Source organism: Teleopsis dalmanni, chromosome 2 (genome assembly GCF_002237135.1).
Source record: "Teleopsis dalmanni isolate 2A chromosome 2, ASM223713v2, whole genome shotgun sequence".
Taxonomy (NCBI): Eukaryota; Metazoa; Arthropoda; class Insecta; order Diptera; family Diopsidae; genus Teleopsis; species Teleopsis dalmanni.
Window position 1 is genome coordinate 89745346 of NC_051847.1, and position 15623 is coordinate 89760968.

The following is a 15623-nucleotide window of genomic DNA, read 5'->3' on the forward strand; positions in this document are numbered from 1 at the left end:
TACAGCGTTTCAAAGATAATTGATTGTACTTTTATGAAGACCGTAAGAATTTTAAAGACTATGAGCAAAGCTTTCAAAAATTAGTTACAATATAGAAAACACAAAAAAATTAAAAAATAAATGATTTGAAACGACCGCTGCATATCTGTAAAAAAGAAAATAGGATATTAAAAAATACAGGTTATTAAATTTTGAATAGAGATTTTTGCAATGGAGTAGAAGATAAGGGAGAAAATGGGAGATTGAAAATCACAGATTATTAAATTTTGAATAGAGATTTTTGTAAAGGAGGAACTGTGAAAGACTAGAAAGAACAGCATTGCAAAGATAGGTTAAATATTTATCGTAGAGTGAAAATAAAAACAAATAATGCTGACTGTTTTTCTTAATTGAAAAGGAATCGTTTGCAGTGAACTTGTTCTAAAATTTTAGAAATTATTATCCAAGATTTCGAAGTGCCCTATTGAAATGTAGAGAGTCAGGCAATTGATTTTCGTTGTAGATAAAGCGTCTCATACTCGTAATAAGAATCATCTACCATATTCATACTATATGGTAGCATACAATGGTTAAATTTTTTGATAATGTTTGTCATATATTTTATATCCGGCCACAGGTCATCTTTTTTAAATTAAATGTAGGTTTAATACTTTTTAATATATTTAATATTTCTACTTTCGTTAAGAGTCAACATCAGGATAAGAATTAACCCGATAAGAAATATATAAAAAAATCTTATTAAAACATTTATCGTTATTTAAAATTGCTAGTTAAAATATCTTTTGTGATTTCTAAAGTATACTCCACTACTCCAAAGTCTTAAATTGTAGAAAAGATTTTTATTATTCTTCCTATGAGAATTACTAAGTAACAGTTTCATGGTTAAATTTCAGGAAGACTCTGATATGCAAACCACGAACTTTACCAGTGCTCTTTGTGCACTAAATACGAAAAGCATTTTCAGAACTGGATTAAAATCCTTTTGTGGCTTCTGAGTAAGAGTATGTTACATGTATACATATATATATACATATATAAAGTTATAAAGGAAATTCTAATTTGATTAAATAAATTAAATGTGTTTGCAACTTTATTTTGGTTTCAGAAGACAATCCACACCTGCTTACCGCAAGGTAAGTGCACAATAAATAATATTTTCCTTCTTAGGAATGTGGTTATCACCAGGACAAATTTTAAGGACTCGAAAAAAAGTGAAAATTTTTTTTTAAAATTGTAAGAGTGAAACTGTGTGTGAATAATGCTTAAGTTTTTTTTGTGTAATACATACGAGTATTGTGCAATCTACATATCATATTCACAATCTACATATTCACATGTCGCTGCAGACTTAAAGAAAACTTCCATCTGGATTTTCTTAGGAAAACTTTGAATGATGGAATTGGCATACGTGGAGCAAAAATATAAAAAAGTTTTCTATACAAAATAATTTTTATTCTACAATATTATACTTAAAAGTTTACACAAAGCAGATTTACAGTGGTTTCCATTATTTGTATAAATATATTTCGCAATGAGGGGGGATTCTGCAATTTATTAGTATTACATTTTGGTAAAATGTTATTAATTTATGGGATGAGAATAAATTCTTCATTGAATTTACATATACTATGCTATATATGAATATTGGAAAATTAGTAAAAGAATCTAACATTGTTTATACACAATTTTCGAGAGTATCTTGCATTATTTTGGTTATTAAGGAATTTCTACAAAAAATAATATCCTGACATTTTATAAAAAATAACCTTTAGTAAAATATAATTTGCTTCTATTTTGTGGTTATAAGCAGTTATAAAACAATATGTTATTTTAACCTTGTCATTAGGTGGGATATGCAATATCGTACAAATATCCTTCACGGAACATATTATAGATTTGCAACCATTATTTGATAATTTTATTGAAACTGATATTTGTTGACTTATCGGCACAAAACTGGCAATAGCTTAGCTATAAGTTGTCGGATCCTCGTTTTTAAGCCCTCAAGAGTTTGAGGATTAGTGTAAAGTGATTAGTGTAAGTGGTCACAAATCAATAGATCTTGATGACTAATTCATATCATCAAAACGTGAAATTACGTGCTGAGGTTAATTCTCGTACAATAAAGTCAAAACATCATGTGTTGTGTAACTTCTGGTACCGTCCTGATAAAACCAGAATTTTAAGTTAAAAAAATACTAATTCAAAAATATTATATGCCTTATCACACCTCCAGATCGAATACCACATCACACAGTGAGTTTTATTAGACTCTATAATGTAAAATTAACAAACAAAATCTGAGCTTCATCGCTGAATAAAGTTTCATGCGAGGCGCTTATGATTGAATTACTTTTTTTAAAGAAAGTTTTTACAATTTTGAAACGTTGGTGATTGTCAAACGACTCATATTTTAAAATCGAATACTTTAAAATAAACATATAAAACTATGATAGTAGTTTTTTTCGACATATGTTACTAAAATTGTGCTGCCAAATCAAACCGTATAATGAATAATCCTTCCAAAACATGGTTATAGCATCGTTTATTACTGAATATACTGAATTTACACTAAAAATGAAAATAGAACTATTGACACCCAATTGGTAATTAAAATCTTTCAATTCTTTATCCTATAATCCAAGGAATTCAAGGAATGTAGAGCGGAAATTCTTCAGGAATGGAATGAAAAAGCAGACTGTATATCCCGCCTTGACGTAGTAGAAACTTACAGAAAAAATAAAGAATTGAACATTTTGTCTGTGACTGCCGAGCTTTGGCTTTCAGGTTTTCAGGAAACATGCTTAAAAGTAAGTTCTTTTATACAATTTGTAAAAATTTTCGTTGAAAAGAACAAAGGATCTGGTAAATTGAACTGGATGGATTTAGTGTTGATATTATTTTAAGTTTACCTGCGAGCAATGTGATACTAAAATGGTGAATAATAAATAGTTATAGGCTTTGAAAGAACATTTGCTGATCGGCCATTGCAACCAACCAACGAACACTATTTATAAATATATAAAAATATTTAAAATTTGATTATTAGCATCAAATGCTTATAGGTATACTAGTAATATAACATGACAACATTACTATGTTTAGTGAAAACAAAGTGATAATAAAGTCAAAGTGAAAAAATATATGAATATCATTAAAAAGTCATATATCTTCTGCTCAAAAAGTATCCGGATTTTGTTGTTTGTTAACTACTCCTTAAGTAATAGAACCTTTTTTTTTGTTATGTTGTTACACCCTTTCTTGACATATGGTACAAATTTCAGCGCCATCTGTCAATTACTTTGTTTACAGCAGCTGTTAATGTGAGACTACCTCAAGTGCATTTAGCGATTTTTACTATGGAAAATTCTTGTTGTACGCGATTTTTTGACCAAACACGGCACCTTGTCATCGCTCAGATCGCCAGATCTGGCGAATATGGTGATCCGTATGACTTTTTCCTGTTCCCGAAACTCAAATTAAGCTTTTTGACTCGATTGAAACGGTAAAAGAGAATTCGCCGAAGGTACTAAACGCCATATATGCACGGGCCTACGAAAAGTGTATGGAAGATTGGGTTAAGCGTTGGCATATGTGTATCGCTTCAGAAGGAGCATATTTTAAAGGAGATTAAATAAATTTGGAAAAAAATTTAAATTTGTGTGTTTTATTTACAAAATCCGGGTACTTTTTGAGCTGGAGGTACATCAATGCAGCATGGATGCAATAATAAATTTGTTATTATTAAATAAGGGACGGAAAATAGAATTTTATTATCTATATTATTATTATTATTATTATTATTATTATTATTATTATTATTATGTCGTATAAAAAAACAATTAAATACAGCGAAATAATAATTATTGAGTCCATTTATAACTGAATGAAACACTATAGTTTTTTCATGTTTATAATCAACCCTAGATGATTAGAAGACACCCAGCTATATGAATGAAGGTAGAATGTATTATTTGGAAATATCCCAATATCAAGTGGTAATACAAAATCCTGGCCTTACTGGAGAACACAGAAAGAATGTAGTTAAAGGTGCCATCTATTTTCAAGCAGACACATATTTACGATATATGTTCTCATACAGACTATGTTGTTGAGATGGTGACACAGACCATGGTGTTCTGTCAAAAGTCTACCAACAGCCTAACCTATGTTTGGTCGCAAAATAATTTAGTAAAAGTTTTTAGATAGAATTCGAAATAAACATAGACATGAAATATTCAGGATTTTTCGCAAATGCTTCGAATATTAAAATTGTAACGTTGATTTGAATTTCAGTAATAAATAATTATTACCAAATAATTTAAAGCATTTAGTTGTAATTTATACCAAAATTGACTGCAGTTAAAATAAACAGCGAAGTAATCAAAATGTATTTATTTTTGCTAATATTAATGATACCTTTAAATTATTCAGTAAATACTATTTAAATAAATATTAATTACTCGCCTATAAAATTTGTTATGGATGTTATTGGTTATAATCTGTTTTTATGTAAAGTAGTAAATTTTAAAAATAAATATTTCAAAATTATTTATTTATTTATTTATACGGATTCCCGAATTGCTATAATAATTAAGGATTCATGTCAAACATGTGCTATTTACTACTATATTTATTTATTTTTTTTAAATGCAAAACGTTATATGCAAATGATGTTAAGTCACGCAAGTGAGTTTAAAGTATTTTCTAGATTTTTAATCAACACTTTTAATCAATGGCACATTGTCCTTTATGTTGTTCCATAAAATTATTTTGTATGCCAGAGATGTTTAGTATAGCAATTAACTTCGAAAATCATCTACTCAGTAAATTAATTGGTATAGAATTCATACTTGTTCCGTTTTGTCCCTTTTGTACTGAAAGGATATCTCTACGTAATACGTAGTCTTGTATCCTTTGTTTATAGTGTGTGTGGCATGCTCATTTATCCGCACCAGTGTGCACATGTAAGAGGATTTGTTCATAATGAAGATTGAGACTGTTTTACCACGTTTTTAGTTAGCATTTGCATTTTAATTGATTTCAGTTTTAATTAAAAGTAGTTTGAAATATTTAAAGTGGTTCTCTTCATTACTGATAAGGTTATAGTCAATTCAAACAGATCAAAATGAAGATTGGATGCATTAAATGGAGTTTAAATTAATCACATAACGAGTATGTTCATCAATAATAAAAGCTGCTTAAAAATCTGTAAACTGTAAAACAACATAACAATTCCGAGATGGATGGGAGTCCATAATATGGAAATTAGAATAATTGATCATAGTACTCAATCGTAAGTTGTAGAGTTTGTGTGTTTCTTCATTTGTACAATAAATTTCTATTGACAATTTTAGCATCTCTCATACTATTATCTTGTTCGCTTACTGTAAGAATTCTATTTACATCTTGTAGTTTGGTAATAAGAGCACTTAAATAAGGTATATTTGATAATGTTGCTAATTTTGCAATAAGTAAATAAAACGTATTGTAATAAATAAAATAAGATAATGCCCTTTAAAACTAAAACTGTACTCTTTAACGTAGTGACACATAACATAATTTTCAACGAAAATTGTACTTATAAAAGCCGACTCCTTTAGTTTTCGATAATAAAATTTTCACTCTCTGGATTTACAAAGTTTTGAAATGAAAAATTTAAAAACAAATGAAACCCCTTAGTGCAATTTTAAACACACATTCATATGACGAATGGTCACGGCAATTTTATGATGACCCAAAGGCAACATTTTCAATTTCCGACTTTTACTACTATATTTGTGATTGGATATATGATAATTTTGTTTGGATATATGATTGGTCCAAATTTTGACATTTATTACTGAGCAATACTGTCTTAACCAACGTGATGAGAAGCAGATAGCTCGAATTATTCAATTTAATTTTTAATGTCGATAACGACAATTTCTGTTGATTGTCTGTATAATATAGCCTGTACCGAATTAAGATAAAGATCATAAATTTTTAAATTTTACTATAGTTTTTAATACATTTTAATTAATTTTAAAAAATATAGACATTAATACCATGTTTATATCCATCACGAACTTTGCTGGTGGAAATCGATTCTAAGCTTGAAACCCGTTACCAAATCTTACTTTGTAATATAAAAATAGTCGCAATTTTTTAATGCTATCATTACTCACGGTCACTATCCAATAAAATTGAAGACATCCTTAATCATAATAATGCACACATTCTCCGCAAAGTGGAGAATGATTCTAAATTATATTTTTTTATGCACACAATTTTTTTCTATAGAAGCTTATTGTCATACCTCTTAAACCTTTTTGAAAAAAGTCTTCTTTTGAAACTGGGACCCTTCTAGAGTGCTAAAAAACTCTTCCCCTCAATTATGGTACAACCGAGCAATTAAATAGAATAACAAATGGAATAAGATACGCATTTGAATTCAGAGATTACATTTTCTGACAAAAGGTTGAACAAAGGTCTTATAAACAAAGTATGCAATATATTACTATCAAACGTTTACTTGGTTCTAGAATCGTATCTTAGAACTAGATGCTGTAAAGTTGAATGCGAATAAGTTAGATTTCCAAATTTCCCTTAAATGTTCTTATCTCTCGAGCTAATATCTTAAATCCTTTTTATATTTACAGTACGTATCTGGTATTTCTACAATTAACCAACTTACTGTTCCCCGAAGACAATGCTATTAATAATATTAATATTAAGATATTAAGTATACACATAGATGATGCTATAGCTAGTTACCGACTGCAAACCCACTTTGTTTTGGTTGAAAAATGTTTATTAAAATTGGGGGTTTAATAGTAAGAAACTAGAAAAGCCAACACGTCACCATCACCCTTAAAGTAGTTCACCATAATTTGGAAGACTGGATACAACTATATAAATGGAATCTATTTTGTAAACGACATAGACATGATTAAAATTAATGGGCAAATTTCTTCGTATAAAAAAATAACAGTTCAGTGACTTTTAAGGTAACTATAAATTTTAATTCAAAAATATATTTCTAAAGGAAATACATATGGTCAAAGATATATCTAAAAATTACCGCGATTTGTTTTTAAGAGAAGTGATAAGATACTCATCCATAAGGTGTCTTCATATCTTAATTCATATATAATTATCTTCATCAGATAATTACTAATGAATTACTATATTAAGACAGAACTACGTGACTCTTCAATTATGGTACATGTACGAAAAATATCAAGCTATATTAGTTATATTAGTTAGCAATTCTTTCATCAGGTTTACAAAAATGGTAAGAGTAGTTTAAAAGTCAAATTGGCATAACGTTGGGCTCAATGTATTTCTACATTTAAATATGACACCAGCGTTTCTCTACTTACGAATGAACTACGATCTGTACGAGCTTTATCACAACATCGATATAATTCAGCGAATTAACATCTAGCGGCTTGGTTATATCGTGAGAATGGATAAAGATGTTCCAGCGAAAAAGGTATTTGAAGCAGTAGTTGGAGAAAGAAGGTGTAGAGTTAGAACGTAAACAAGTTGAGGGAGCATTAACCGGACTTGATGTACGAAACTGGAGAAAGCGAGCACGCAGCAGAGGTGCCTGGAGAGACATGCTGCGTCAGGCCGAAACTCGATAACGGGTTGTAATGGGAACATAAGTAAGTTTCTCTACTTAGGTTACAATGTGTAACTTCAACAAATAGGTTTAATATATGTCAATAATTTTGATTAGGAGTCTTACTGCGTTTATGTAGTAGAGTTCATTTCATTAAGAAAGGTGACAGAGTTGCTATAAATTACAGACTAAAATAAAGAACTAAAATGATTTTAGTATATATATTATTGTGGTATTATTGTCTTTCTTCATTTAAGTTCTCTATATCTTACCTATTCAATTCAGCTTAAGACTGGCAGTATTCAACTTATAGATGTGAGATGATGGATTTCACTTCCGTACTACTTACAACGAAATAATTAATAGGTATATATTTTCACACAATTGACATAGGAAATTGTTGTTTAATGAGAAATTTGGAATACTCTTTCTATCTTCAATTATTTTAATAGGTATTTAAGTAAGTAATTTATTTTTAATTCTAATCAAATAAACAAAATATAATTCACCAGAACTAAATTAGCTAAGTCAATAGACGTTAATTAAGGTATACACGTTACCTTTCGTCATAATTACATGAAGTAATTTTCGACGAAATAAACAACAAAATCAGGAAAATGCAAATGAGCAAATTTCACATGTTTAATCTTGATTAGTGGAGCTACTTAGGAACGCCTTGCATCTTCATTTAAATCATCGAGGGCGTAAATAAGCTTTAATTTAAAATATAATTAACTTTCTGACGAAGTTGCAAGTGCCGCAGAACGATTTCCTTCTGTACGCTGTTACAGCATTCAATATTTTCCACTTAAATTTGCCAAAAAAATGTGTTCCCCTCTTCCAAGCCCTCGGGGTGTCTTATAACTTAACCACTCAACTTACCTCCCAAATGAGTCGAAAATCTTGTTGTTCCACACGTAGAAGCTCGCAAGTTGTTTTCGTGACTACGGTACTGTCACGTGGCAAATCGTGCAGAATTGATTCGCCGAAGGTGGCGCCCACTCCCAGATTGCAGAGTGTAACCGGAGCCTGGAAAGATAAAACATGAAATTGAAGTAAAAATGTTGAAATATTTTTATTTTGGCTAAAATTAAGCGAATTCAAGCTTTTCTTTTTCTATCTCTGGCACAGCACAACAGTAGAACAGCGGAACGGCAGAATGGCACAATTAGCAGAAATTGTCACATGTGAAGATAATACAGAGACACAGACTCAGCGCGGAATTTTAATGCGAAAGTGTAAATATTTGCTAAAAGTAGCAAAGTTTATTAAAAGTTTATAAAATGCAATTTTCCTAATCGTTTAATTTTGTGGCGCGTGTTTTTATTTACTTTGTGGCAACGTTGTGTTTCTGCTCTTGTCTGACTTTCCATACACGATTTTAAATGCTTGTGAACAAGGGAACTCACACAAAACCCTGTCTGGAGAATCTGAGATATTTGTGCCATTGAGGAAAAATGTTTGTTTCTTAGTAAGCAATTTCGATATAATAATTTTCAAAAGATATTTTTTATCTTCGTTTTTAATATGTTTTTGTCTATGTATTTGCCTCTTGTGACATTTCTAGTACGATAGTTAAGCTAATTCTTACAGTTTCACAAAATTAATTGTCCCATAAAAATAATAGCTAATTTTTTATATTTCATTTCAGTAGAATCTCTTTTTTTTGTTGTTGCAAATATTCAGCAATTAACAGTGATTTTTAAAATTTAAAATTTAAATTAAATTATTAGCAATATCTACGAGTAATACTGAAGAGATTGCAGCAAATTAAATTAATTAAACTTTTAAAATTATAATAAAGCGTTTTATCTAATTTAGTTAAATGACCGCAAGTGTTATACTAAGTATGAAACATTTCAGATACAATGCCATAATAGTTTAAAATTAAGTCACTTACTGCTGCCTCACTTAAAATACAGAAATATTTTCTATTAAGAAAATACTAATCTTCACTTTGTGTTACATATATACAGGGTGTTTTCTATTCTATTTCTAAGTACTGTAACTTCAAAAGGTAATGCTTTGTTAGAACAAGCAAAGAAAAGAGGGTATAAGTAAGGGGGTTTCATAATCAATATACATTAAGACTGAAAAGTTTTCGGAAATTCTCATTTAAAATTCGCGCGCTGTATATTTTTCGATATTTTAAGTTTATGTAGTTTGGCAGCACTGTCCTTAATTACTATGCCAAAAATGAGCGCGATCTGTCAGACAGTTCGTTTACGGCAGCTGTTGAACCCAGTTCACCTCAGTAGTGCGTTGCGAAATGTCTTCGACGGTCGTACGACCGTCCTGAAAGGCTTTGTACCACTCATAAACTTGAGTTTTCGATAAAACTGATTTCCCATAAGCCTTTTGTAGCATTCGCAACGATTCTGCACACGAAATTTCGTTCGAAACACAAAATTTGATGCAAACTCTTTGTTCAATATTTTTTTCCATTGTTTTTTCCGCAACGCACTACTGAGGTGAACTGGTTTCAACAGCTGCCGTAAACGAACTGTCTGACAGATCGCGCTCATTTTTGGCATAGTAATTGTCCTTAATTGCTGCAAAACTACATAAACTTAAAATATCGAAAAATATACAGCGCGCGAATTTTAAATGAGAATTTCCGAAAACTTTTCGGTCTTAATGTATAACAAGATATCGTGTGAAAACATTTTTACGAAGAAAAGCAAATCGTGAAATACTCTTTAAGAGCTAAAAAATGATTAATTTGAATAGTATAAAAAACTCAAATTATTTCATGGGAAATGCGCTTAAGAAGAGGGACGCACTAGCAACACATACAGAATACCCATAAGAATTGAAGATATTGTAACAAAAAAATCTCTACGAAAAAAAGCAAATCATGAAATACTCCTTAATAGCTAAAAAATGATTAATTTGAATAACTTAAAAAACTCAAGTAATTCCATGTTAGATAAACTAAAGATGGGGGCTACACCAGGAACGTATACGGAATATCAATAAGATTTAAATATATTGCAACTTGGCGTCTCTTATGTAAAAAAAAAAGTAACAATATAGAGATGCATTGAAAAGTTATCAGTGTTATAATAGCTACAAAGACAGTCATGTTACAAGATTAAATATCGCTTTCATTGATTCTTGCTGTAGCTTAAGTTTACAAAGAACATGCCTGACAACTACTTCTCACTGCTCCCTGTATACGAACATAGATAAAACATGTTAGGAACTTACTTTTTAAAGGTTCTTTATTAGCTAAAGCACGTTTTTTGAAAATCGAGCATCAAGGGTTTCAGTTGGTTTTAAGCAAGATCTTATACGGTAATATAATGGGCCAATAAGCCTAAGTGAATGTCTACGATTACAGTTATTACCAAATCAAAGCTATAAGTTAGACCCATATCATATAAAATTTAATTTTCGAATACTTGATACGAATAAGTTTCTTGTTATTTTTATTAATTATTAAGAGAAATAATAATTAACGTTGAAAGTCATACAATTTTCAAAAGGAAATAGTTATTCGACGGATTCGAATAACAAAGAAAAGACAAGGGCAAAAATTTATTTTAATTTATAGAAATTTCCTAAGACCACTGATGAGGAGTACATTGCAATACTCGAAACAGCGTCGTTAAGTCAGCCAAATTTCAATAAATTAATTAATAAAATTTTTGTCCTTGTCTTTTCTTTTCGTCTAACTTTTAAATAGTTTATTTTCGTCACTCTCGGCAAGAAAAAATTAACATAGGGAATAGTTGTTATTTGTGCTACGTACAGAATTGAGCAGATAAGGTTTAACTATTTATAAAGTTTTCTATAGTAATAGAAAAACTAAAGATTCTATAATAAATTTCAACTTAATCGGCATATATTTTTCAACAAAACAAAATTTAATAGAATTAAAGAATAAAATCAGTGAAGAATAAGGAAATTTTCTTTTTGATTAATAATTCAAATGATTACTTTTGACTATCGATTCTAAGTCTATTCTATTCTTTTATAAATAGAATAGAAAAATGTTAGGGTTTTGACTTCTTAGCAAAGCATACGTCTGTGACCACAGCAAAACTTTTGTGCTAACGATTGATTAGATTTTCAAATAATGGCTAGAATGTCTTCCGTTGAGTACATCAAGCAGAGGCACTGGTTTTCGGCACAGTAAACGATATATCTTTATAGTAACAAGAATCACTTTTTTACCTGGTATTGTTTATATGGATATGAATATTAGAAACATTTTTGAATATACTGCAAATTTTATTGTAGTCTCAAATAAATTAGCAGAATATTTGAAATATGAAGAAATAAGAGGTTATACATAAGTGCTCATATCAATCTTAAATTAATGAATTGTACAAGCCTTATAAAGAAATAATGATTGCTTTGCAGAAGCATCGGGTCATAATATAAATTTAATTGTTTAATTTTGATTGTATTTACTTGATAAATTTGGTAATAAATTTTAGGTTGTTGTAAAATTTAATTAATTATATTTTTTTAACACATCTAATTGTTTGCATGCATTAAAAGTTTAATAAATATGATTTGTTAACCAATCTTAGGCTACAAATATTAAAATAATTAATTTAATAATACTTGCAACACATATCACCATCATTAATAGCGCAACGATTCTAGTTGAATCTTGGTCTTCTTTATAATACATATACTATATGTTTCTAATGATTTCGATTCGTTCTCAATTCAACTTAAACGAGAGCTTAAAACTATTGTCATATTAATGAATCAAATATAGTAAATATATAGAAAATATTATTATGGTTATAATCTGTTTAAAAAACCATGTTGATATATCTTTATAATATTTATAAAGATATAAATAATCTGTTTAAAAAACCATATTGATATATCTTTTGGATATAATTAATTTAAGTTAAGATTTTGTCTTAAGTATGCAGAAGTAGTTTCTTTTAAATAAGTTTGAAGTTTGAAAAAAATATATACAATTATTAATTTAATATATAGCTGTGGTTTATGCGTTCGTTCTAATTAATAACACAAAAGAGTAATGCATGTTTATTAATGAATAACAAACATGGACAAAGTTTAAAATTTGAATAATTTGCATTAAGTATATTATTAAGAACTCTAAATGTCTTCAAGTGCTTTGTGGAAGTATTAAAATGATATAAATTAAAAATTAAAGTAAGTTAAAAAAATTAGCTGAAATAATTATGTTTATTCCGTTCATTCAAACAAGTGCTTTTTAATTTTGTGGCATGTTTTCACAGTTAAAGTATTAGCGAGACTTCCAGTTAATTTCTGAAGAGATCTCATTGCGATACTTTACGAGTGACGAATGAACAAATAAAATGTGGATTATTGTTATGTTTAATGCTCTGGCACTTCAGTTGTGCAAAACTAGGTTATTTGAGATTGTGACCGTTGATTTTTTCCAAAGGTTTATTGTTGATTTTCACATATTTTTTTTTTAATACTCAAAAAATAATAAAACTTTTGTTACGGCGGAAATTTGTTCTGTCATGTTAGAGCTGCAAAAATCCAATAAAAATTTTAATGTGTTTTTAATGAAGCCTAAAGATTTCTTGTTGAAAAAAAATAATAATAAAATCTAAGTGCAAACAAACATGTCATAAGAAGGTTAATATATTTTTAATATAAGAAATGCCGTTAGAATATATCGCAAAGTATTGGTATGGAATGAGTGAAATGCGCTCTGGCAAGAGCAAGAATGTGAAGGAATTTAGCTTGAAGGTATGTCTTGATATTAAATTTAATTTTTATTTTTAACAAAAAACATTGTTTTTCCGTATGAATTTTATATAATATTCAGAATATTTACAGATTACGTTTTGTTTGTGATAAATTTTTAATGATACCTGTCTAAATTGTTGTTCCGACTGTTCCACACTATACCACCCGCGGCGTGATAACATTGCTTATCGAAATAATTACAAATATTTTTATTATTATTTTAAATTTTATTTTAGAAATTTGATGTTTTAAAACTTTTTCTTGTTTATTTCGACGGCATTTGTAATTCCACTTTTATGCAGCCACAATAAAATTTTACCAAATGTTTTGGTTATAACCGCCGGAGTAACAAAAAAGATTAAATTAATTGCTTGTGATTAATTGCTGTTGGGATTTAATGCCAAGTTAACAAGTTAACGAGATTATCTAACCAAAATTTTAACTTTTTAGAGTTGGTAATGTGAGTTGAAAACTTTCTTCATTGACGTTTACGACAGGAAAAATAAAACACCGAAATTATTAAGCAGAAAATTGATATTTTGTTTGACATATTTTTATATTCAAGAGTATTAATTAATTAATTAATTAATTAATTATATATTAAAATTAATTACCTATTTTTAGTTTTGTTAAGGAAGTTATTATGATTTTTGTTTTAATTATCACTTTCCGCATAAACGCTGATTATAAGATTTGTAATAATAAGTTTCACTGACATATTTTTTAAGTATTAATTATTTAAGATATATCATATGAGTTCAAATCGTGATTAAAACTGAAGAAAATTATATGAATTTATTAATCTTGTATTTTTTTTATAAATATATAAATTTTTTAAAACGTTTTGATTTTATTTTTTGTAATTCTATAAATCTTTTTCTCAAAACTAACCATTTTAATGATAATAATAACAAAATATTTTTTCAAATACGATGTCTAAATTAAAAAAATTATTAATAAAAATAATATACGATAAATATTTATATGTAAATAAATTTAAAAATTTTTTTTTAAGATGTTCGCTCTCATAGCATGATTCATATAAACTAAATCTACTAGAATACAGGGTCTGATTTTAAATACCAATAAGGTCTGATCTAAAAAATCATTCAAAAATAATAATTTCGTTTCAGGGGTGGAGTTTTAAGTACTACTTAAATTCATAAATTCTCTTACGACAAAATCAACATAAAGATTTGACTCATCTGGTAACGCTAGGGGTCAATAGATCTATGCATGGCTTACTTCCAGGTAAATTATTCTTTTAATTCATATACCTAAGATATGTTTATTTAAAAATTTATCGAAACAATATTATGCGTTTAGCTACTTTAATAATTATGTACATAGAATATATACATTGCTATTGAAAATTATGACATATACTAAACGTAAGTAAGGAATTCTGCAAGATTCAAAATAATAGGTAAAAATATTGATTTAAACGAATTATTCGGATTATGTATGAAATATTGTGTTGTGATTGAGAGTAAGCATAGATAGAATGATACCAATATCTTTTATTCTTATTACAGGACTAGGAATCATTCCAAGGTTATGTATATATTTTAATAATTATAATAGAAAGAGGACGTCATACGGAGTAAAGATAAATGATAAATTTGCAAATTTAATCACAATGAGTAACTCTTTAATACGCGATCATAGTATGTTTGGGATTATTTTATCTTTTGTAGAAAATAGCTTTTAAATTTTATAACTGAAAAATGAATTTTCTTATTTAGTAGAAGCATCAATGGAGCCTTATTCCCACATAAAGCATTTCACTAAACAATATTAACTCTTTCGTATTTCACAATTATGTTTATTTAATATAAAGAGGATCATGTACCTAACTATTATCAACTGCTTTGAGATACCCTTAGACTACAGACAGCATTATTTTAATTTATTTGATGTTAAAGTTCGGTATAATAGTGTACATAATTGTCTTGAAACATTTTATATATGTTAAACTATTCTAATATATAGTCTGACGTAAATGCAATTAACAACATGGTGAGAAGAAAGAGTAAATAAGACAAGCAATTTTTGTCACAGACAGTAATATATACATATGGTAAGTTGAGCAATAAAATTTGATATGTATAAAGATCCCGTCATAGGTCCTAATTAAAGGTACTAAGAATTTTAAATTTTGAATTTGTTTCTCGTATTAAAAATAATATTTGGAAAAAAGTTTTTCTTTGTCATAAGACGTATGCAACGAAGAGTTTTGTAGGGGATCTTAACTCTTCGATATTTTTAAGAATACGTATTGGGCTAAATACATTTGATA

The 15623-nt window shown here is 28.4% G+C and overlaps 1 protein-coding gene across 1 annotated transcript in view; it reads right to left on the bottom strand.

The window, feature by feature from the left end:
• The window catches only part of LOC119678298 (rap guanine nucleotide exchange factor 4), a gene marked incomplete in the record, with an annotated part of 493194 nt that overhangs the window by 94723 nt on the left and 382848 nt on the right, over positions 1–15623 (bottom strand). The window contains 1 exon segment of the mRNA XM_038090056.1: positions 8493–8638. Coding sequence (XP_037945984.1) covers positions 8493–8638 — 146 coding nt within the window.